The 23,175-nt window shown below is 34.0% G+C and overlaps 1 protein-coding gene across 2 annotated transcripts in view; it reads left to right on the top strand.

Annotated features, from left to right (window-relative positions):
- LOC117932336 (dol-P-Man:Man(7)GlcNAc(2)-PP-Dol alpha-1,6-mannosyltransferase) overlaps nucleotides 1–23,175 on the top strand; it is a 53,733-nt gene that overhangs the window by 15,288 nt on the left and 15,270 nt on the right. For both annotated transcript variants that reach the window (XM_034853548.1, XM_034853549.1), the window contains 10 exons: nucleotides 816–933; nucleotides 2,697–2,755; nucleotides 7,390–7,461; nucleotides 8,994–9,057; nucleotides 9,185–9,288; nucleotides 15,249–15,320; nucleotides 18,983–19,069; nucleotides 19,170–19,237; nucleotides 21,024–21,092; nucleotides 21,173–21,255. In XM_034853548.1, coding sequence (XP_034709439.1) covers nucleotides 816–933; nucleotides 2,697–2,755; nucleotides 7,390–7,461; nucleotides 8,994–9,057; nucleotides 9,185–9,288; nucleotides 15,249–15,320; nucleotides 18,983–19,069; nucleotides 19,170–19,237; nucleotides 21,024–21,092; nucleotides 21,173–21,255 — 796 coding nt within the window. The remainder of the gene's footprint in view (nucleotides 1–815; nucleotides 934–2,696; nucleotides 2,756–7,389; nucleotides 7,462–8,993; nucleotides 9,058–9,184; nucleotides 9,289–15,248; nucleotides 15,321–18,982; nucleotides 19,070–19,169; nucleotides 19,238–21,023; nucleotides 21,093–21,172; nucleotides 21,256–23,175) is intronic.

Raw genomic sequence — 23,175 nt, 5'->3', positions numbered from 1 at the left:
AAAAGGAAAAAAAAAAAAAAAAAAAAAAGATTATTTTGTCACTCCACTGAACTCAGGAAGAATAGTTGTGACGAGAAAAAGATTTCAGATTAGCATTTTACTTTGGAGAAAAGGAAATCAGCTAATGTAATAATTAAAAAGTAAGATGGAATAAAATCTTGAGTTTTAAGGTTTTTGATAAATAAGATCTGTGGAAACAAATCCTTACCACAGAAATGAGTATACAACATTGGATATAGTTTATGAACCTGAAAGAATGATGAATTACATTGTTGTGTGGGACAATCAAGCTTTCCTTATTTATCCTTTTTCATCTTTAGCTGTTAACTGAAAGAAATATATTCTAATACACCAAAAAACATCATAAACTTGTTATATGAATAAATATATATTATAGGTTATATAAATGTCAAAAAAATTGAAATATGTATTTCATAGTGGCAAGTAGATGATCTTGGACCTAATGGTCATGGAGATTTGAGAGTGGGAGGAAGTATTGGAAACTATCAATTAACATCAACAGCAGTTTCTTGTAGTACATATGTGGACTTTCTTAATAATGCAGCCTCCAACTCTACTTAGCCAATCATTTGCCTCTAAAATACATAAGATGCTCTTTGTGAACCAATATATCTCCAAATATATAAATGTAGATAATTTGTCTTGGATTATTAGCCAAAAGTCTCCAAATATGTAACTCTAAATCACTATCTTGTGTCATTAAATTGACTGGATCTCTGAACAGTTTATTTTGGCTTTTAATCTCCAATCCATACTATTGAGTGACTGAAAAAAGATATTGTTTGCATGAGCAGGTCAGGAATAAGTTTGGCCATCAAGTAGAAGCTTTCTTTGTAATATTAACTGCATTACAGTTTCACTTGCTATTCTACTGCACCCGCCCTCTTCCTAATATACTATCTTTGGGTTTAGGTAATTACTTCTCGCAGATTAATTTTATCTGTCAATTGATGTTTTTCTTTTACAAATAGTTGATTTCAAATTCTGGCTGTTAAGAACAAGGGGTTCTGGTGTCAGGACATGTTAGTTTAGAGCTCTGATGCTCAATTCTATTGTTTATATAGTTCTCTGTTCCATTGAGAGGATTTTTTTTAAATAAAAAAATTTATTTTACTTATTTTATTCTTTAACTTTTTTGATGGATATGTATTTTGATGTTTGAGAATCATTCATATATTTGTTTGAAGTTTTTTTTTCCTCATTTATTCTTTTGATGAATAAATAGGATTTCATAAAAAACAAGCACCTAAATTGAGTGGGTACAAACCATGTACACAGGGCATACACAAACATCACCTGAGAAACAAATAGTAAGAAGGAAGACTCATTATGGCTTATTGATGGCCCCAAACATCTGTGAAATCTGCGAAGGATAGTTTACCATCTCCCACTGATCTGCAAGAATGATAGAAACAGTTTCTAGTTGTGACTCTGATCAGTTCAGACCATCAAGACTTTTTCTGTTTCTTTCTTTCCAAATGCGCCAAAATAAGCATAGTAGGCCTTATTTCTTACTTTCCCGTTTCCCTTATTTTCCTGATTGCTCCTATTTGCAGAAAGACACAACCAAAAGGTCCCAGACTTAGGCATCCTCCACTCCAATCAATCATTTCTCCCACCACAACAACAGTAGAAGACATAAGCTGCATCAATCATTTCTCCCACCACAACACCGGTAGAAGACGTAAGCTGCAAAATGACTCCTCCTACTCTGACTCATTTCAGTAGCTGTAATATTGAAGGAATTCTAGAAGCTTTCGTCCAAAGTTGAACCACTACATCAGACTAAAAGAAAATAGTCCAACTCTCTAAAATTATTAAAATTCCCATGTAGCTCAAATAATATCCCAAATAAACCTTACTTATCTTTTTTTTTCCCCCTTTTCTGGTGTGGGGTGTTAAGAAACTATAGAAATTACTTGTAGACTGGTTGCTTATAAATTTAACTAAATTAATTGAGACCCTAAACTTATTATCTAGTGAAATGCTTCTTTATAACAAGCATTGAAGCAGTTTCTTTTGTTGTAAGGGATATAGCAACAGTATCCAAAGATGCAGCTAATATCTAGTTAAAAGCGGGGTTTGGCTTAGGAACCTTTCTTTCTTAAAACTTGGTAAAAGTAAATTGAAAACATGATAATTTAGTTCTAAAGAAAGTCTGGTCAGATAGTTGGATGCTAAGAATCTTTAGGACAGTTTTGACTGACAGGTTGTACAACAATCTAAAAGAGGGAGAAAAAAAAAGTTACTGGGATGAAAACATTGTTGAAAGAGAGTGAAAAAAAACTTAATTCTCATTCATATAATTAACTTCTTACAATAGAGGAAATATATATACAAGGCTAGGTTGAACTAACTACCATATATGTGACCTATATTAAGAAAGGAAAGAAAGATTGTACACTATAAATGCATTATATTCAACAAACATGATTTATTCAGGCAGTCATTTTCTGTCCTTTTATTTTTGTTCTGCCTGGTATTACAAATACATTTTTCCAGTTGTCAATATATGGGGGCATTTTCCCTTCTATTTCAAGTTAAGTTTGGATGACTTTTGTTTTTTTTCTGTGGAAGTTGTTTCTAGAGAATAAACTTTTTGACTTGTGTTTAGAGTTTAGAGATTTTTGGTAAGATGGCTTCCACTAATTTCTTTTTTTCCTGATTTTATGTAGTCAACTTGGCATATGGCTATTCTCTCAAGGGAAGCTTTTATGCAGCATTAAAATGTCTGGTATGTGTACCATAATTGCTAAAATTTCAGAATATGCATCATGTAGTGCAATGTTGTTTACTCTGACTGTCAACCTCTGTCTCCATTTTCCTGGCTTAGATGTACTAGAAATGCATCCGCAAAATGTGTTTCTGATTTTCTATTGGGTTGACTGGATCATTGGTATACACTGAACCTGAACTTATCTTATCTAAAATTGCATTTTTTTTTTAATCAATGGGTAAGCAATACACTGCTCAAGCTCTTGAGGCTTGGCTCAAGTGGTAAAGGTTTGGGGTGGGTTTATGGGAGGTTCCAGGTTTAAGTCCCAGAGGGGACAAAAATAAAAAAAAAATGGAATAGACTGCTCAATCATGCATTTCATTTATGGACAATGTTACTAGTTACAATCCACTTCCCCAAGACTATATACAAGATGATGCTTTTCTTTAATCTATGGAATTTCGAACCATTTTTATAGCTTGTTTATCATCTCTACATTACCAACAGAAACAATTCTTTTAGGAGTTCCTCTATTGCTGTCAATCTTTTCTTTTCTTCATTTATCCTCAGGTAGCATGAGTTTTAGAGATTGTGTTTTCATGGCTTAGAAAGCGTATACTAACATGTTATAGATTTCATTTCTGTTAAGCTACCAACTTTCCTAAAAGCTTGAACTGTTGACATGAGTTTTGGAGATTTGTTCTCATTGCCTAAGAAGCATATATTAACATGTTATAGATTGCATTTTTGTTAAGCTGTCAACTTTCTTGAAAGCTTAAGATATTCAGATACGAACCCAGAATGTATATCATGCTAATACCCTCCCTCAGATGTGGCTCTGTACTCGCATGTGGAGTGTAGCAGTAGGAGAGACTCGAACTTGAGATCTCTAGCTTTGATATTATGTTAGTTTACCAACTTTCCTAAGAGTTTAAATTGTTGGGAGATAGGCACAATGGTATATCAGGCCCTCATGCGAGGCCCTATATCCACATGTGGAGAGATAAATCAATACCAGTTACATATTACAGGCAAATTGGTGGGGAATAAACAGTAGGAGAGAATTGACCTTGAGTCCTTTAGTTTACCATGGCTGTAATACTATGTTAAGCTATTGACTTTATCAAATGCTTAAGTTGTTAAGATATGGGCGTTAAGATATGAGCCCACAATGTATATTAGGGTTACACCTTCCTTCACATGTAGTTCCACACCGATACTTGAAGAGACAAATCAACAACAACAAGAAGATAAATAGATAGAGACAATAACAGTAGGAGAGACTCGAACCCGAGACTTCTAACTTTTATACCATATTAGGTTATCGACTATAGTAAAAGTTTAAGCTATTAGGATAAAAGCCAATAATATATATCAGGCAAACAATTTCAGTTTCTATTATATGTATGCATAAACTTATTTGCCATCAATTTGAGCATGAATTTTTTAAAAGAAAAATGGTTTCAAATTACAGAAAAATGAAGGAAAATTGTTGATTGTATGATGGCGCTTTTAGATCATGTCAACAACTTTAAATAATAACTTTGTTGACAAGGGAGTATCAAATATTTATTTATGTTTTATTAGAAACAAGAATCTATTAAATAAATTTAATAGTACAAAAAGGATGAGATATCCTTCCAAAAGATCACAGAAACTGAAAAAAGAAAAAGCAAAAGAACAAAGAAAAATCAAAATAGTAAAGATAAGGACAAATTCACTACTCTAGGCGACATGAGATCGTTTGTAAAGGAAATTAGCGCTTGGCCAACTGAACTATTTTCTGATTAGCTAAACAAGGAATTCAAGTGTAAGAGTAATCCAAATCTTTAGTGACATATAGTTTTGCTCAAGCGCATGTCAAATATGATCTTCTCAGAGTAGACTTTACAATAAAGCAAGGATTTTAGACTTGTTTGTTTAATGACTAGCCTCTATAAGATTATAGCCAAGGTCTAATCTCATGACATATGAAGTTGTTAAGCAAGACCATTCATTTTTCTTATGGAGGCTTTACCAAGGATAGACAAATTCTAATTTGGTTTTATTGGCAAATGAAGTAGTGGATGAAAAGAAATGTTCAAAATAGGAGGGGATAGTGCTTAATGACTAGCCTCTATAATATTATAGCCAAGGTGTTTAGAATAGGAGGGGATAGTGTTTGATGACTAGCCTCTATAATATTATAGACAAGGTGCTATGTGAGATCATTCGTTTTTCTCAAGGATGCTTTACTAAGGACTTACAAATTCTAATTTTGGTGAATGAGGTAATGGACGAAAAGACATGTTTAGAATAAGAGAGGATAGTGAGGGAAGGATATTCGGTAGGTGTGTAAGGCTATCAAAAGCAGGTGGAATGGTTTTAATAGTAGAATTGGTTTCAGGATAGGAAACAAGCAAGGGTGTAGTTTTGAATGGATGAACAGTGCAGGCTTTCCTTGTATTGTTTGCCATAGCCATTGTCAAAGATGCATAGGTAGGTGAGGTGTGGAAGCAAGAAAGGGAAGGGGGTTGTTAGAACCTAAAATTCATGAGATAGATAAATGATTGAGAGCTAGACGAGGTGGAGGCCTTTTTTTAGGAAATTGCAAGCACATACGCTATGTAGGAATATAAAGGATAAAATGGTTTGATTGAACTCAAATTGTGGTAAATTCTCAGTTAAATCTCTCTATTCTTCTTATCTAATGAAACAATGGGGGCATTCCTTGAGAGCATGGTTTGGAATCCTTGGGTACCGGTAATGGTTGGGTTTTTCGCTTGGGAAGCTACATGATGAAGGACATTGACATTGGATCAATTCAGAAGGAGGGGTTGGAGGATTCTGAATAGATGCTTTATGTGCAAAGGAGAAGAAGAACAGTTGATCACGTCCTCCTACATTGCTCGAAAGTAGTCATGCTATAGCAACTAATTTATGCACTATTTGGAATAGAGTAGGTAATGCTTGTTAGTAAGAGAGACCCTTTTGAGCTAGCATGGATCTTTTTTTGGGAATCATAGGAAGAAAGCTGGTAAAACTACTCCTTTGTGCTTGTTTTGGACTATTCGAAAGGAGAGAATAGGAGAGCATTTGATAACACCAGAAAAACAGATCAACCAATCAAACAATCCCTTATGTATAATTTTTTGGAATGGGTTAGAGTATATATAGAAGATTGCTTTTTGTCCATGATGGAATTTATTGATTAGTTGAGTTCTAAGTAGCACAAGGGAGTTGTTTTTTGTGTATCCCTTTTGTTGGCCTTTTGGTGTCTTTATATACATTGTGCATGCTTAAAAAGGGTTGATGTTTAAGATTAAATTTGAAAAGAATTATGATCATGTGGATTCAGGCTTTCTAAGCTATATTCTAGAAAGGAAAGATTTCAATCAAAGATGGAGATTATGATTTGTAGGTATTTATCTTCACTTAATTTTGTGGTTCTAGTATCTGATAAAAAAAAAAAAAAAAATTGTGATTCTAGTAAATGATAATGTCAAAGGTTGGGTGAAGGCATCAAGGCGATTAAGAAAAGACAATCCTCTCTCACTTTTCTTCTTTCTGTAGTGGCTAATGTATTATGTAGATTGGTGCAGAGAGCAAAGGAATTTGGTACTATAGAGGGTGTCCTCCAGAATCACCCATGGCCATTACAGTAAAGTGAGGAGAAACCCTTTTTGTTTCCCTCAACCTGTTTGTCAAAGCTGAAAATTCTGATGAATTTTAGTAGTTTGGCACATCTTAATGGTTAGTCAAAGTTTTTCCTCAATTGAATAGGAAAATGCCCTAGCCAACTCTAGCTAGCCTGGGAGTTATGGGTATGCTTTTCCTATCACCGAATGTTGAAAGAGTTGAATAATTTTATCCAAAAAAATATAAACAATGGGTAAATGCCCCACTGAACTCTAGCTAGGCATGGCCAATTTCAGTCTGTTATCCCTATCACCAAATGATGAAAATGCAATATTTAGAAAAGAAAAATGATAAATATCTGAATAATATCATACTATACTATCAAATAATTTCCGTTGTTCATTTGAACATCCAGCTATAGTGGCTGTCTTATGCTCTTCTGAAAATTTCTATATTTTTTGTTTCATTGGTTGAACTTACTATGTCAGGGATTCATGAAGGGTTTCTATTTTTTATTTTTTTGTTTGTTTGGGGTTGCATGCTTTAGTTAAGCCTTTAAGAGTCATGTGAAAACAAGCAAGATCATGAACATTTGGATTAAACTATCTATTGACACATAGTTTATGTGAGAAAATCAAGTTATTTGGGCCTTGTAAGATTGACAGGACAAACTGCCAATTTTCGGATATGATATATACATCTTTAGTCACTATGGACGTATTTGCCCAGTTGACACATCTGAAGGAATCACTGTTGGACTTTGAATGCCATTTCAAATAAGAATCTTGATAAAAGTCCATTTTTGTTTTACACTGAAACTTAGTTTTTGATGTCTTAGGCCATTTTTATATGAACATTTCTTTCTTGCTATTGGAAGTCTCTGATTCAATATTGTTTGCTCTTTTTCCAAAAATAATAATAATAAAAGAATTATATTATTATCCTTATCAGTAAGTCTTATAAAGTGCATTACTTGATATCTTGCATTACATTTTGTTGAACTCTTCTTATAGCTTCCTGTTTTTGATGGCCAGATTTTTGCAACAATTGTCTTCAGATGTGACATGCTATTACTTCTTGGCCCTCTTGGCCTTCAACTGTTGTTGGTAGGTTGTGTGTTTGCCACCACCTTCTTTGGGGTTATAATTTTAAAGTTTTTAAGTTGGAATTCATTGCGGAATTTGGTTGAATACTTGAATCTGTGATACCCGGACTCTTTAGCTTCACCTATCCGTGTTGACATGATATGACAACAGTGTGGATGTGTATGTGGGGATCCTTTTCAGATACTCTTATTTTGCTTTGGATATTCCCTTTTTTTCTTTTTCACTTCTAAAATTAAGGATAAAAGAGAAAATATGAAAACTGTCTTTTTTCAAGAATTCAATTTTTTGCTTCTAGTTGAAAATTTTCCCTTTATTATGTTTATTATGTTATATCTAAGTGTCATTCAAGATCATTTTTCAGCCAAGTCCCTATATCCTAAAATTTAAGATGTGAAGGATTAGACATATGGACACATACCTGCTCCTGAAACCATAGACTTGAATTATGATTTCAACAGCCTATCATGTTCATTGCTTTATGCTAATACCAATATACAGCCCCATCAAATTTGGGACTATCATAAGTTAACCATTTTATGCTAATAAAATGGCTATTGTTTTTTTCTACTTATTTAGCTCCATGTTGTACCTTAGTTAATGCATTTCTGTTGATACATTTTGTCTGCAAGGTAATGTGAATGAACAGTTCTGTTGGTAAACTTTTCCTGCAAATGTTGTTTGAATGTGTTTTACAATCACTATCATGCATATCAACTGAAATGGTACTTGTAATCTTGCTATTTAGACCTAACTCCTGTTTTTTCTTGGATAAGTAAAAAATGTAGGAGCATCTTGTGTACCCAATTCTTAGATTATGTTTGGTTCCTAGAAAGTACTAAAGAAAGGAAAAAGTGTTAAGGAAAATGATTTTCTCATGTTTGGTTGTAGTGTAAGAAATATGAAAGAAAATCAAATTAATTAAAATTAGTTAGAAACTTATGTCTTTTTAAATTATTTAATCTTTATATTGATGTGTGAAAATAAGTGAAATGAGTAGCATATAAAAATAATTTATTGACTTTAAATCTGGTTTTATTTTCCTACTTTTCTTAATTCTACTTTTCCTCTTTTTTTTTTTTTTATTCCCTTGCATTTTTCCTCACGTTTTCTGATAACCAAACATAGCCCTAATGTAACTAAAATCAGGAAAAGCAATCTAACCTAGCACATCACTAATGAGGAACAAACTGAAGACAGGGTACTTATTAAAAAAGGAACCAAGAACTATAAAGAAACAAAGTCAACTCCCTTTAAGTCCAGAATGCTCAACCATTAATTGTGGGGCCCTGATGCTTTACTACAACTGTATCAAGTAGAAGTGCACCCTGAACATTATACATGGTAATTAGAAATGTTAACTCAGTAACTTTCTGGTGTTATGTTCTGTGAAATGAACCTTCTATGTTTTTGTTTCCCTTGATTTCTTTACTGCATATATCTTGTCCTATTTTATACATGTTGATGATTTTGTATTTTGTTGGCATAGTGAGGATTTATGCTTTGTTTTAAGAATTTTAGTTTGCCAATGACAGACAAAATCTATTTCATTGTGGGAATCATTAAAATGCGGCATCAGCACTGCTCTTTTGTGCATAGGTCAGCGAATTATTTCTTCCAATTATGGAAATTACTTTATAATGTGTATATTCTTAGTAAATGTTAAATTTGTTTACTATCTCTATTTATGAATCTCTATCTAGTACTGAAATTCTACTTGTAATAGGTCTTACAACACTGGTTGATACAATTATGTGGAAGAAGCTAGTTTGGCCTGAATTTGAAGTTCTTTGGTTCAACTCTGTACTGAACCGGAGTTCTGAGTGGGGTGTATCCTTTTTGTAAGAATGTTTTGTTGACTATTTTGATCTGACGTAGTATAAGGAATCAAGGGAAAGCTAACACAAAAATAACCCTTAATCCAAAAGACCCTCTAGTGGGTTTTGTAATCTCTAACAACCACTTATGATTGAGAAGCTCCCCTCTTAGACATTTGCCTCCATTGTAGTATATATGGACCTACAACTCATTCAGGGGACTTTATCCTTTAAGTATTCAAGCATCTTGCTAATCCAATGCCTGTACAACAGAGAGTCTTTAGTAACCATGGAGGCAATTGTGAAGTTCCTTTCTGCCATTAAAGTCTTAAACCCTATAAACTCAGCTTCTTTCAGCTCCTCTACTAGAGCTACCAATCCATTTCAAAGGCCATCGAGTCCCCACCAGCTGCAAGAAAACACGAATCGACTTTCCCTTGTGATCTCTCCATCTGCTCCCCAACCCCCAAAATTCGCATTGCCTTAAGGTCTTAAGGAGCAACTATCAAAATTTAGTTTTGGGGAAACTGTAAGGAGGGTTCGCTAATGTTTTTCTCTCTCCTGTAGCTAATTGAACAAACATGCCCAATCAAAAGATATGAGAATCTCCAGAATGCCCTCAGATTCTTTGGTGACAACCACCTAAAGAAATGTAGAGAAATCATACTTGTCCTCGTCTATCCAATATGCTTTTCTTGTTCTCAAGGATGTAATTGTATGTCATTGGTTCTTCAATGTTGCTGTCATTGAACAATTATGAGTTCACAGTGAGGTCACTAAAATATGTAATTTTCCATGACAGAAACTGATAAGATAAAAATCAATATCTTTGTGAGATCTTGATGTTTATTAGGTGAAAAATTGCAAGATTGAAATTGATGCTTGGTAAACTTCAAGAAGCAAGAGCTGAAAAATCTTTGTTAGAATTTTTTTAATCAGAAACAAGAAATGTATTAACTATGAATAAAGAGTTCATGAGAAGCATGAGGAATCATCCCCATAAATACACAAGCTTGATCAAAACAAAAAGAACTCCTCCACCATACAAGGAGATCTATGCGAAAAGATAGAACACAAAAGAATGTACAAAGATTTCATCTCCTCAAACTCGTGCTAAGCTTCTCTCATTGTTGGTCCAACCCTAATTGATGTACACACCAAATGCCAATTGAGTTGAATGACATTTGGAGGGATGCTTTTAAAATTGTCAACACAAGAGGCCCAAAAAGGAGAAAAGTAAATCCCACAACATTTCTGATATCCTTTATTTATCCTCAAAGATCCTAGCATTTTTCTCTCGCCACACAATCCAAATCAAAGGGAGACAAGCAATCTTCTAAAGGGTCTTGCCTCTAAGGGAGTTCCCTAAACCTATATATGAAATAGTCATCATGTCGCATATACTCCTAGGCTGACCCCAATCCATCCTGAGTTGTCAAAATAGTTTGTCATAACCCCAAAGTGATTGGACAATGTAGAAACAGATGATAAATCGTCTCTCCACTCCCCTTACATAGGATGCATTAATCAAGACTAAGGGATTTGAAAGGTCTTCTCAACTGTAGCATGTCATTCATACTTTTCTTCTTGTATCCCACTAACCAAGCAAAGGCATTGACCTTAAATAGGACTTTAGATTTCCATAAAAATTCAGTTGGATGAAAAGAGACTGGATTTGATATGTTATACGATTTACACCAAGAAACTGAGAAACTTGTGGATCAAGAATGACTCCAAGATCGTCTAGAAACAGATTTATATGAAACTGTGACTCGTTGCTTATATGGAAGCAAGAACCTTGGTATAATGAAGACGCCACAATCAATTATGGAAGGATTGATTGATAAGTAGAAAGAGAATGCCATAGAAATTTTTCCGATAAGTTTAAAGAGTTCTAAAAGAACCAAAGAGAAATTTCTCTCACAAAATTATGAATGAAATCTGAATGTTTTTCAATAAGCTAATGGCTATTTAAGTACAAAGAGGTTCACAAATTTGGCAGCTAGAAAATCCCTAAATATTCTGCCTAGGATTCGTAGATAGCTAGAAAAGGGAAACAAAAATTTCCTAAGTTGAATCATTTGCAAAAAAGAGGTTGGGTTTTGGCAAATAGATGTTTTTTTATGCCATATGTGTGAGGAGTCAATTGACCATCTCCTCATTCATTGTGAAAAAACAAGGGAAGTGTGGATATTGCTCCTTTCATTTTTTAGAGTTTCTTGGGTTTTTCCTCTTTCGGTGAAGGAAACCCTTTTAGGATGGAGGGGCTCCTTTGTGGGTAAGAAGAGGAAGGTGGCGTGGCAATTGGGACCGTTATGTTTGTTTTGGGTCATATGGAAGGCTAGAAATTCAATTGCTTTCGAGGATTGCGGGTTGTCCATTCAAAAGTTGAAAGTTTCTTTTGTGTATTTATTGTGGTCGGAAACCAATTTGTGGATAAAAAATGGTCCTTTGACCTTAATAGATTTTATAGAGTGGGTGTGTATGCGTTAAGGAAGAAGATTTTTTGTTTTTTCCTTGTTGTATGGGCCCTTTTGTAAGGGGGTAAGTTCCCTTATTCTGTAATTCTGTGGGTCGCTATTTTAGCGCCTCTTTGCAATACAATTATATACTTATTGATAAAAAAAAATAAAAAAAAATTCCTAAGTTGAATTTTGAAAATTGAATCTAACATTTCCTAAAATCACGCCTACCCCAAAATAAAAGGAAACAAGGGAATTTCGAATTCCTTCCTTCCCCATGCAATTCGAAAATTAAAAGGCCAATAAGGAAAGTATCTAAATTGGTATGCAAACCATACAACTCAGCAATAAAATATAACAATAAATAAGAAAGGTAATTTAGCTATCTTAAAAGATTGCTTTAAATTGAGCCAGCCATTCTCCTTGATGAGTCAAAATTGGGTAATCACCAATTTAGAAAACTCCACTCAATCCACGCAATTTGTGAGTTGTACTCTCTGAGGGATTCTTCTAGATTATTCCAAAGCTTGAATCATGGAAATCCAACCTTGTGGGACACGTGGAGCATCTTCCTTGGGCCTCCACGAATTCACCTCAACCCAAATGTTTTGAATCAGTCCATTGAGAGTTCCCTTGAACTTTTTAGCTCGAGCCCCTTGTAACTAAACCAATTGGAACTTGAATAGGATATGCATTCCATTTGTTAGTCGTGCCCACATCATTCCCCTCCTCTTGAAAAGGATTTGCCCTCAAATCATCACCTACATCAAAAGGACTTAAATCAGTAACATTGAAAGTGGCACTAACGTTGTACTCACCTGGAAAATCCTACTTATATGCATTGTCATTGATGCACTCAAGGATTTGAAAAGGTCCATCTCCTCTCGGAAGCAACTTAGATTGCCTTTGTGCTGGAAATCTTTCTTTCTGCATGTGCAACCAAACCCAATCTTTGGGTTCAAAAATCAGCGGTCAACGCCCTTTATTAGCTTGTTTTGTGTAGTGCTCTGTCCTTCTCTCAATGTTGAGTTTTGCTTTCTCATGTATCTGTTAACAAATTCAGCCTTTTTCTTTCCATCTAAGTTAGCACATTCAGACAAAGGTAATGACATTAAATCCAATGGAGTTAAAGGATTAAAACCATAAACAATTTCAAATGGTGAAAACTTAGTGGCAAAATGAATAGTACGATTATAAGCAAACTCAACGTGTGGTAAACACTCTTCCCAAGTTTTTATGTTCTTTTTAATAATAGCCCTCAACAAAGTAGACAAAGTCTATTCACTCTTGGGTTAGGAACTAAGTTGTTATTTTCTACTACTTGTCACCCACAAATTGATGGTCAAACCGAAGTAGTGCCTAAACTCTATAAAGGCTCTTGATATGGGACAAATGGAGACAAGCGTATACATGTAAGAGAGGTCTTGAGTCTTTCAAGATCCTCACTTTCCCAATCAATGAGGTTGCAATGAGGTTGTGCTGAAAATTAAGTTTACGAGAAAAATATGAGGTATCGTCAAGGATAGCTGAAATTGAGAGATTTCTAATTGTGATGACTTTATAAAGACTTGAAAATTGTGAACTCAAAGGTTGATCCTCTCACCACAAATCTTCCCAAAAATAAATTCTTGTCTCATCACCCATACAAAGTGAGTGTATGTAGGGAAAAAAAAAAACTAGAGGATCTATGCAATGACCTTCCAAGGGCATTGATGTGACCATTTGACTATATTGTTGGCATCCCAACTATTAGAATGTATCCCATAAGTGCTCAAAATAACCCAGTTTCAAAGGGCACAACTTTCCCTAAGGAACCTCCAAAACCACTTACTTAATAAAGCACGATTCTTCAAAGAAATCTTCCTAAATTCCAAACCTCCAAACTCCTTAAGCCTACACACTAGGTCCAAAGTAATAAGATAATCAATCTTTGATGTTACTGATGTTGGAATTTTGAAAAGGGATGAGAAATAGCTTTGAACATGAGACAAGCAAGACTGAATTAGGTTATTCTACCCCTTAGGGACAAAAAAGTTTTTTTTCCACTCATCCAATCTCCTCAAGATTCTATCAATCATTGGATCCCAAAATATGTTTGCTTTCGAACTTCCCCCATAATGGAAGACCTAGGTAGGTTGAAGACCAATTAGAGACTATACATTCAACCATTGAAGCCAGCATGAAGATTGATCTTTACTTGTGTTGATACCAGAAAGAGTGTTTTTGTTTGATTGATCCTAATGTTGAATTACCAATTTTCCTAAAAGCTTAAGCTTGTAGGATTTTGGTCGTAATATATATCATGCACTCTAACATCTTCCCTCACGTGCAACTCCATGCCCGCACATGGAGAGACACATAAGTTCATAGGCAAACATCCACAATCAACTATCAACCTCTTTTGAGCTTAATAAATTAAGGATATAAATATATGGTAGTGAGGTTCAAACACATGACCTCCCACCAAACGAGGCTCTTATACTATGTTAAACTACTAATTTTCCTAAAAGTTTAAGCTTGTAGGATTTGGGCTTGCAATGTTTATCATGCACTCTAACACCTAAGCCTTGATAAGCGCCTAAAAACAAACAATATTAGCTTGAGATTTTGTAAATTTTCCAAAGAAGCTCTAGAGAAAAAGATGTTGTCATCCGTAAATTGCAAATGAGACACTCTAGTCCTATTTTTGCTCACTAGGAAGCCCTCTAATAAGCAACTCTCCTCCGCTCTTTGCAACATCCTTCTTAAAACATCAGCTATAATGATAAAAAAGTAATGGGGAAAGAGGATCTCCTTGTCTTAAGCCTATAGTTGCCTTAACCCAACATTTGGCGTTTCCATTCACTAAGACCACAAAACTTGCCAAGGACAAGCATCGCTATATCCAAGACGTCCATTTTGAACTGAACCCTTTTCTCTCAAGTACATGGTCCAAAAAACCCCAATCTATATGAACATAGGCCTTTTGAAAATCAATTTTGAAGACTGCCCCTTCCTCACCTGATCTCCTTTTCTCATCTACCATCTCTAAGAGCTAAAATATAGGATTTTAATTGCAATCTTATCTGTGCATCTCATTTACAGAAAAAAATAATAATAATAGTAAGTCAAGTATTCCAACAAATTTCATTCCATTCTAGGTGAGAATCTGTGAGATAGCACAACTTTTGTGGATGCTTTCTTGGACTCTGGTTCATGTAGGAATATAATCTGAATGTTCTTGGGGCTAGCTGGTTTAGTCCAAGATAAAGAAATCTCTTTACTTTCCATTTCCTGAGGCTGCATGCTGCTTGAAAGCAATAATGGTACTGTCAGGTTCACATCATCACATAATATGGGTCTTGGATATTTTGACTCCTATAATTTTCTTGTATGCCTACTTTTTGTAATGTATTTGATATTGTTACTTGAGTAATAAGTTTTCGATGCAAACGTCAAATCTCCTTCTCCATAATTGTAACATATTCCAAAGTTCATATTATCTGTATTCTTCCTTAATTAGTTTTCTCAGACACATTCATTTCACTGGTACTTCACTTCAGCACTTCCCCGCGCCTTGCTTGCAGCATATCCTCTGTGTATGGTGAGTTTAGAGATTGATAAAATGGAATAGTCTTAGTATAACCTCCTTTTTCATATAACATTATAGTTGCCCCATATATCACATGCTAGCTGTATTGAGTGGCTGTTAGATCAAATGGTTTCTGTAGCATTGCTCATTAACTCTAAATGGCAGTGTATAGATTTCATTTCTTGTTGAAAAAGTGATTTTGTATGAGAGATGTTTCTTAGCTCAATAACCTACAGTTGCTTTTTCCATATCACATTATCGATTTCCCTCTTCATATTAGATGCACTGTTTATTTGCAATTTTATTTTGACATTAAATTCTAAGTGTTTTTTTTCTGTCCTTTCCTTTTTATAGAAGTAGAAATGTTATTGCAAAAAGAGGAAATATGAAGGAAAGGAGTTTCTCAGTGCAACTAAAAGGCAAAATTAAATACACAAATGAAATAAATGACAACCCATAACCAAACAGAAATGACTTTATTAGTGTAGCTCAAAACTATACAGAGATAATAATATACTAATAAAATCAATCATTATTTAAAAAAAAAAAAAAAATTGTATAAGTGTCTCATAATGCTTTTTGTTTAACTACCTTGGCTTGCCTGAAATTTATGTACTTTGAGTGGGTTCTTGTGATATGTACTGTAATTGAGACACAACACATGTATTTTCCTGCAAAATGCAAATTTCCATTAATTTACTTGAGAAGCGCCCATTATTGTTGATGTACTTAATTTAAGCGTTCTGTAGTTGAGGAAGATGCTGTTTTATCATATATCTTTCATAATTTTCATGATCCTTTAGTTTTGGGATTTAAATTTTCTGATAAGCCAATAATAAGGTGATATTTGCCTTATAATTCATCAATTCATATAGCATGAGTTAGTAATCAAGAAAACATGTAGTACTGATCCAGGCAACATGTGGGAATGACCAAATGATATGTGAGGAGATGAAAAATAACACGACATTAAAAACCTAAACCTGACAAGTGAGCTATTGAAGTAGGGTCCATGGCATTGTATGCATGAAATGAAATAGGGCCTACTAGGCATCATGTATGAGATGTGATCACTGACCTTTATCATTATACACCCTTATGCTTAATGCATGCCTAGGTCTTAGCTCTATAGCCTCTATTAAGACTTGGTAGTTCAGGGTGCTAAGACACTCCTAGACTGACAAGCTTGCAGATGTTGGATAGGTGGGTAGAGCAAGGGCTAACCAAACTATTTGTATAATCTGTGCCATAGTTTACTGTGAATTAGGTTGTGACACGTATGCAATCTGACCTGTATTCTGTCCTTAGCATGTTTCCTGAAATTTACTAGTTAGGAATCTCTAGGACAATATTCTTATAAAGATAAATATTAAGGTTTGTTTGATAGTAATCCATTTCTCTATAACTAGGCTTGTTGATGGGGATCAGTGTTCAGCAAAATAGTTTCAGTAATTTTAGTATTTCATAGTTTTAGTTGGAGTTATATTTCTATTTGTTTTAGTTTCTAATTTGATTAGGAAAAGGAGTTAGATACCTAACAGGAAATAGATTATTAGGAAAAGAAGTTCCATGAGTTTATATAAATCTATGTACTCTTCTAATTTTAATGAATAGAATTTATTCAGAATTAGTAGCTATGTAGCTTCTAAAAGATGTGATTGCCTAGGAACTTTGTTGTGATTGCTAAGGATCTATTTATTTTTATTTTTTTTTCTATTCTTTTGTCTTCTTTGATCTTATTGTACAACAAAAGAAAAGTTTCCAAAGTGCTGTAATTTTTAGGGTCCAGCACCACCTGTCCATTAAAGAAGAGAACTTTATGGAAACTTGTTGGGTAATTCTGCCAAAATTATTAATTTATTAGAGAGGATCTTTTAAAATCTTTGGGGATGAGTTCCATCATGGTTATAGGAAATCAAGAGAGTTGAAAGTACAGAAATAGAGCTCCAAAAAATTTTACAGAAAGGTGTAGAGAGACGATTGATCATCTTTTCTTGTATTGTCTGATTTGGGATTGTGGCATAGGATATTTTCACAGGCTGGGATGGTGTGGGTTCAGCCAGGCAGTATTTACAATATGATGGTGATTTCTTTCAAGTGTTTTGGGAAGCAAGACTCCTTGAAGGATCGTGTGTCTCTCTTTTTTGTGGATTGTACAAAGAGAGAGGAACGCTAGGATTTTTTAGGACACTTGGAAGACGTCAGAAATGATGTGGGATCTGCTTCATTTCTATGTTTCTTTTTGGGCTTATTGTATAGACATTTTTAAACTCTATCCTTTGAGTGTAATTCAACTTAGTTGACTTTCGATATGTACACCCTAGGGTTGGGTCTACAAGGTCAGGAGTTTTTATATTTGTATAGGCCTTTTGTACCTTTTGTATAGTCATCCTTGGTTAGCGGAGGTTTACTCAATTCTTTTGATCAGGTTTGTACATCATGGGGATGATTTCTCAGCCTTCTCATGTTTCTATTCTTAATTAGTATATATAATTGTTTCTAATAAATAAATAAAAATTACAAAAAGGACTCCAACGAGGTCCGAGTCAAAGTTACTTCACTTCAGACCAATGATGTTAGAGACTTGATCACTCCAAAGAGTTCTTCGTGAACATACAAATCAAGGATGTTGGAGATTCAAAACACAGTTCACAGATCTTCTGATAACTCTCTAAACTGAGCTGAGAGCTCATTGTGACTTTGCTACTTTCACTCTCAGTATGCTTCCCTTAGCTGCCTTGTTCCCTCCTCCCTCCTCAAGCTGAATGTCATCATCCCATCCTACCAGCTCATTGTTGAAGGGCTACATCACTGCTGCAATGTTAGGTCATCAATTTGACAAAATAGTCCCTTAAATTGATTGGCATGTCAGCTTCCCCAAAAGAACCCTAAAACAGAATGAATCCTTTTTTGTCTGTATTGTCCTCTCTTGGCTGATAACAAGCTAAATCAGCTGTACTATGTTGTATCACAGCGCCAGCCATACTGAATCAATAACCATCACTAGTTTTGTTTTGTTCTGTTTTATCATATCCAAACCAAGTCTGCTATCATGTTGTTACTGGAAGAGTACAGTCAAACCCTCATCTGCACGGTATTGTTTTTCTTCGTATCATGTCGTGTCTTATATAGATCACAAAGTTTCCACTGTCTGAATGCATGGGTTTTTCAGGTAACTGTATAATGTAATGGTTAACTCTTTGCATTAAAAGAATATGGTTTAAGATTTTATGAAATATTGGTCTTACCTGAAAATATACTAACTTCAGATGGAAAAAAGGAGCATATCGACTAAAAGAGGTCCAATAATAAGGTTAAAGGGAACTTAAATATTATTGAATTTCGTAAAGGCAGAAAAGATTGGGTTTCACTGTGCAGAAATCCTTGTCAAGGATGATCACAAAAGATATTTTCTTTGGATATTTTATTTGAACTTTATTATGAATCTACTAATCGAAGGAAATGCTGATGCTTGTTGGCAAGTAGAGATATAAATCTGAAAATGAAAACATATTCCAAACAAAACAAGCTGGATGAAGGTTTAAGTAGTAAATACATGAAATCATAAAGCTTTCTGAGCTGTTTTAGTTCTATCCAACTTGAGTTGGGAGCGTGAATTATCGCTACTATTATTTTCATCTTGTTTCTCATTTGATTTATTTTCTATGTTGCAGCTTGGAGTCTTCCTTGATAGGAGGATTTTGTCCTACATTCTTCCAGTTTTCTTGTTTGTTTTACTTTACTCCAAACTTCCACACAAGGTATTGGACATGGAATATGAACTTCATTCTCTTATGTTATTTCAACTTTATTTTTGAACACCTTTATATTATATATATATATTGTTTTTTTTTGCCACAGGAACTTCGTTTCATCATTAGTTCAGTTCCTATCTTCAACTTATCAGCAGCAATTGCTGCTAACAGAATGTATGTGCCTTTCCTTCATTGCCATACATTATTTCAATTATTATGTAGGAATTTCTTTAAAACATCGATATGTTTATATTTTAATACAACTAACATTTAGATTAGATGCCAGGTTAAGTGGGTAGGAGTCTATAAGAACTAACCATGTTGAGTAAATAGCTATAAGAAGAAGATTTCAGGACTTAAATCTGATATGATCTAGTGATTATCATTCAATGATAGAGATTTGATGAACGTTTGGAGGGGAGGAAGGGAGAGCAAGGTTCAAAATCTCAGCCGAGACCGATACAACTTAGTCAAGTCGGATACGATGATGAAAGCCAATATTGAATGGTGAGGTGAATCAGCCAACTTGGAGATGACTCGATTATCGGGACAATTCATGTGATGATTCTGGGACAGCTCTGAGATGATGCAGGGACTGATTAATCCCGAAGCTGAAGTCAATTATGGCATGATACCTTTTTGGAACCCTCTGTTCCCCTTTGGAAATTTGGGCTGAGAATGAGAGAAGAGCAGTGGAAACTAGAGAGGAGAAAAAGGAGGTATGAAAATGGAGAAGATTGCAAGAGAGAGTAGTAGCATGCCTTTGGGGTCCTCTCTGCTACTGCTATTTCTACTTCATCCTAATTCATGCATCTCACACTTCAGTTCAAGATAAAGTGGGAAATGGTTATTTTTGCAATAATGGGTAATTGTTATTTTAAGGGTCTTTGGGCTTAAATGGGGAAATGGGCATATGGGAATTTGGACTGTCAAGTATTTGAGTTAAATTGGCAATGGGTATTTGATGGAAATTTAGGCATACATTAAATGGGTAAATGGTATTTGGCTGAAATTTGCATTTGCATGAGCATACGAGTTTCTATGAAATAAATAGGGATATGGATATAGGTATAAAAAAAATTGGATAGTGTAGCAACATATTCATTTTTAAATACATTTGATTCAAATAAAAATAAAATGATAAAAATTTTAACTTTTTATAATTGTTTTATGTATATTTTATGGGAAAAATAAAGTTAATTTTTCAAAAATGATTCATTGTTTTAAAATAGTTGCATTTTTTAACACTTGAAAATGTCTTCTAAAATTTTGAAGTGCTTATTTTATTTTTTATTTTTTGAAAACAAACTTGTTATAAAGAAATAAAAAATAAATAAATAAATCCTTTTTATGACTGTCCTCTTTCATTTGTTGAAAATAAAAATAATTTTTATTTGATAAGCTACGATTTCACTATGTACGAATTATTAGAAATTGGTATTGAAAATAAAATGAGGTTGTTCTTAACATAAGGTAATATCAGGAAATTAACAATTGCCTAATAGCAATGTTAAATCAAAGTTTAAAATTAATTTTAAAAATGTTACATTAGTAGAAATTTATTTCATTTTATTTCATTTTAGTTTGTTTAATTCTATTTATTTTTCTGATAATTTTCATAATTTTTTTAGAATTTTTTGAGCTTCTAATTTAGTATGTTTTGGTATCCCCTAGTACCGATTTGAGATGTCAAGACCAATGCACCTCATTAAGGTCCTGAGCCTTCTGTATGATAACAAATGGCTGCTCTTATAGCTATTCTGTGTCAATTTTAATTCTGTATTGGCAAATAGTTAATCAAGATATTGCGTTGAATTCTTGGAGTGCTATCAAACTCCCAAGACTTATTAGTTATTACTATCATAGACTCTTAAAGAAGTTTCAATTATTTTGTGATTTTCATAATAGGAAGAATTGTGGCTTCGATTGGTCATTTAATTTTTATTTCACCTTGTTGCAGCTACAACAATAGGAAGAAGAGTTTATGGAAGTTGCTTTATTTCTGTTTGCTGGGACTACTTCTGATCAGGTTTGAAATTAGATGAATAGTTTACTTCTATGATACCAACAATTTGCTTCCCCCATTTGTGCTCATTTTTTATTTTGTAGTCTAGGGTGCACCATCATCACTTTCATGGCATCATACAATAATTATCCCAGCGGATATGGTCTAAAATATTTGCACCAAATTGGTGAGTCTCTCTCTCTCTCTCTCACACACACACACACATAATTATTGAGATTCTATGCAATCATATCTCCAAAGGCGAACTTGAGCTTAAGTTACCAAATATTTTATACACAGGCATTTACTGATCCTATAGAGTTGTGAGTCTTAATATGTGCATCACAACTCCATTATTTTTTGCAAGAGAAGCTACATAACATTTCTTGTGTGGTTATCATGAATTGTGGGTAAATCCATATTGTAGGATATTGCAAGGCCATCTAATATTTTAGCAAGTTTGGCATGTATTCTAATGTCAATTCTTGAATTGTATCATTTGTTGTTAATAGTATTTTTTCAAGCTAAAATATTTAGGAATTCCCTCCTCTCTTCAAGGTACAGGGGAAAAAAACCCCAAAAGGCCAATTTTGAACAGGAAATATGGGGAATGAAACCATTTGTTGGAGCTTTCTGGTTTTGATCTTAGAAGGTGGTCACATTTTGATACTATTGTCCTACAATGTAGTTTCTTTGTAGATCTTAATTACTTTTCATTCTTGGAAGGTCTTCACCCAAGTTTTGTCAGTTCTTTTTAATTTTGATAAGGCATCAATCAGGATTTCAATTATGGCTGGAACCTTCTGGTTTAGCCTTTGGTTTTGCTCTCATAGGCTGCATGTTAATATTTCAGCAGTGATAGATTATCAGTTCTGACATTGGAACACCTAGAGTACTCTAAATCTGCCCATAACTGGCAACTGTCAAAATCATAACCTATTAACATTCCCTATATGCTCATATTTTGGTTTAACTCATCAGTTGCTTTGAGAATTCATTGTTTTGGTACATTCAGATGTGATTTTTTTTATTTTTTTTTATTTTTGATAGGTTACATTCAGATGTGAATTTTGAAAATGGGCACCACCAGTTTCCTACCTAAAGTGGTTGCCACCTGCTAACCTTAGTTTGTTCAATCTCCCTGTTGCCACTTGTAATCTGTGTTTTCTCATCTTTACTATTGTTTGTCCTATTTGAGCTTCCTACTGATCTGAATAAGTACGTATTAAGTTTTGTATTTTTCTTTAACCTTCACCATCAGTCTTTTATCAAAGCCTGCCTGGTTAGATGTTCCTCTCTATGTGATATTGACCCTTGGAGAAGAGGGCCTCTAATAGTGACAACACAAATAGACATGGTTTCTAAAAACTTGCAATACACGATATGATACATTTTTTATGGAAATCAATATGTATTGCCTTTTATATCTTATCTTAAACAAATCCTACGATTCACATACAATACTTGATACAATACTAATACTTTTATTTAATATATTAGTTTTTTTTTTTAGATTTTTTTTTTTTTCTATGGGGAAGAAATGGTGATAAACATGGAAATTTTGAACTTTATTGATGAGATATAAAGACATATATATCAACACAAATAGATATTCCTTTTTAGAATTTGGAACTAAAAATTAAATCTAAAATTTTAAAAAGTTCATTTTTGTGGATTTTGTGATGAACCTATATATTAATTTTGTTGAATTGAACTTTTCAAAATTCTTGTATTCAATGTTGTCATATGGTATTGTTAGATAGTGTACAGTTATTTAGGTTATTTACTTTTCCTTTTCCTTTTCTTTCCTTATTGTATTGTGGGTCCCACTAACATGTATATATATACCCAAGTCCAATGTGTATTCTTTACAGTTTTTCAATAACAATAATTAGGGATTCTCCCTTTTCTCTCTCTCTCTTCACATGGTATCAGAGCCTAGGGAGAAAAAAACCCTAATTATTTCTGGTTTATCTGTGAATCCATTCTGGGAAATATTTCAGTGACTGTGTTTCATTCCGGTCACCCTTCTCATCTCCTAAAGCTTCCAATCAACTGTATCGCTGTCAGAAAACCCTCACCGCCGGCGACTTTTCCGGCGAAGTCC

This window comes from Vitis riparia, chromosome 15 (genome assembly GCF_004353265.1).
Source record: "Vitis riparia cultivar Riparia Gloire de Montpellier isolate 1030 chromosome 15, EGFV_Vit.rip_1.0, whole genome shotgun sequence".
Taxonomy (NCBI): Eukaryota; Viridiplantae; Streptophyta; class Magnoliopsida; order Vitales; family Vitaceae; genus Vitis; species Vitis riparia.
This window is presented reverse-complemented; position numbering and strand designations above follow the sequence as displayed.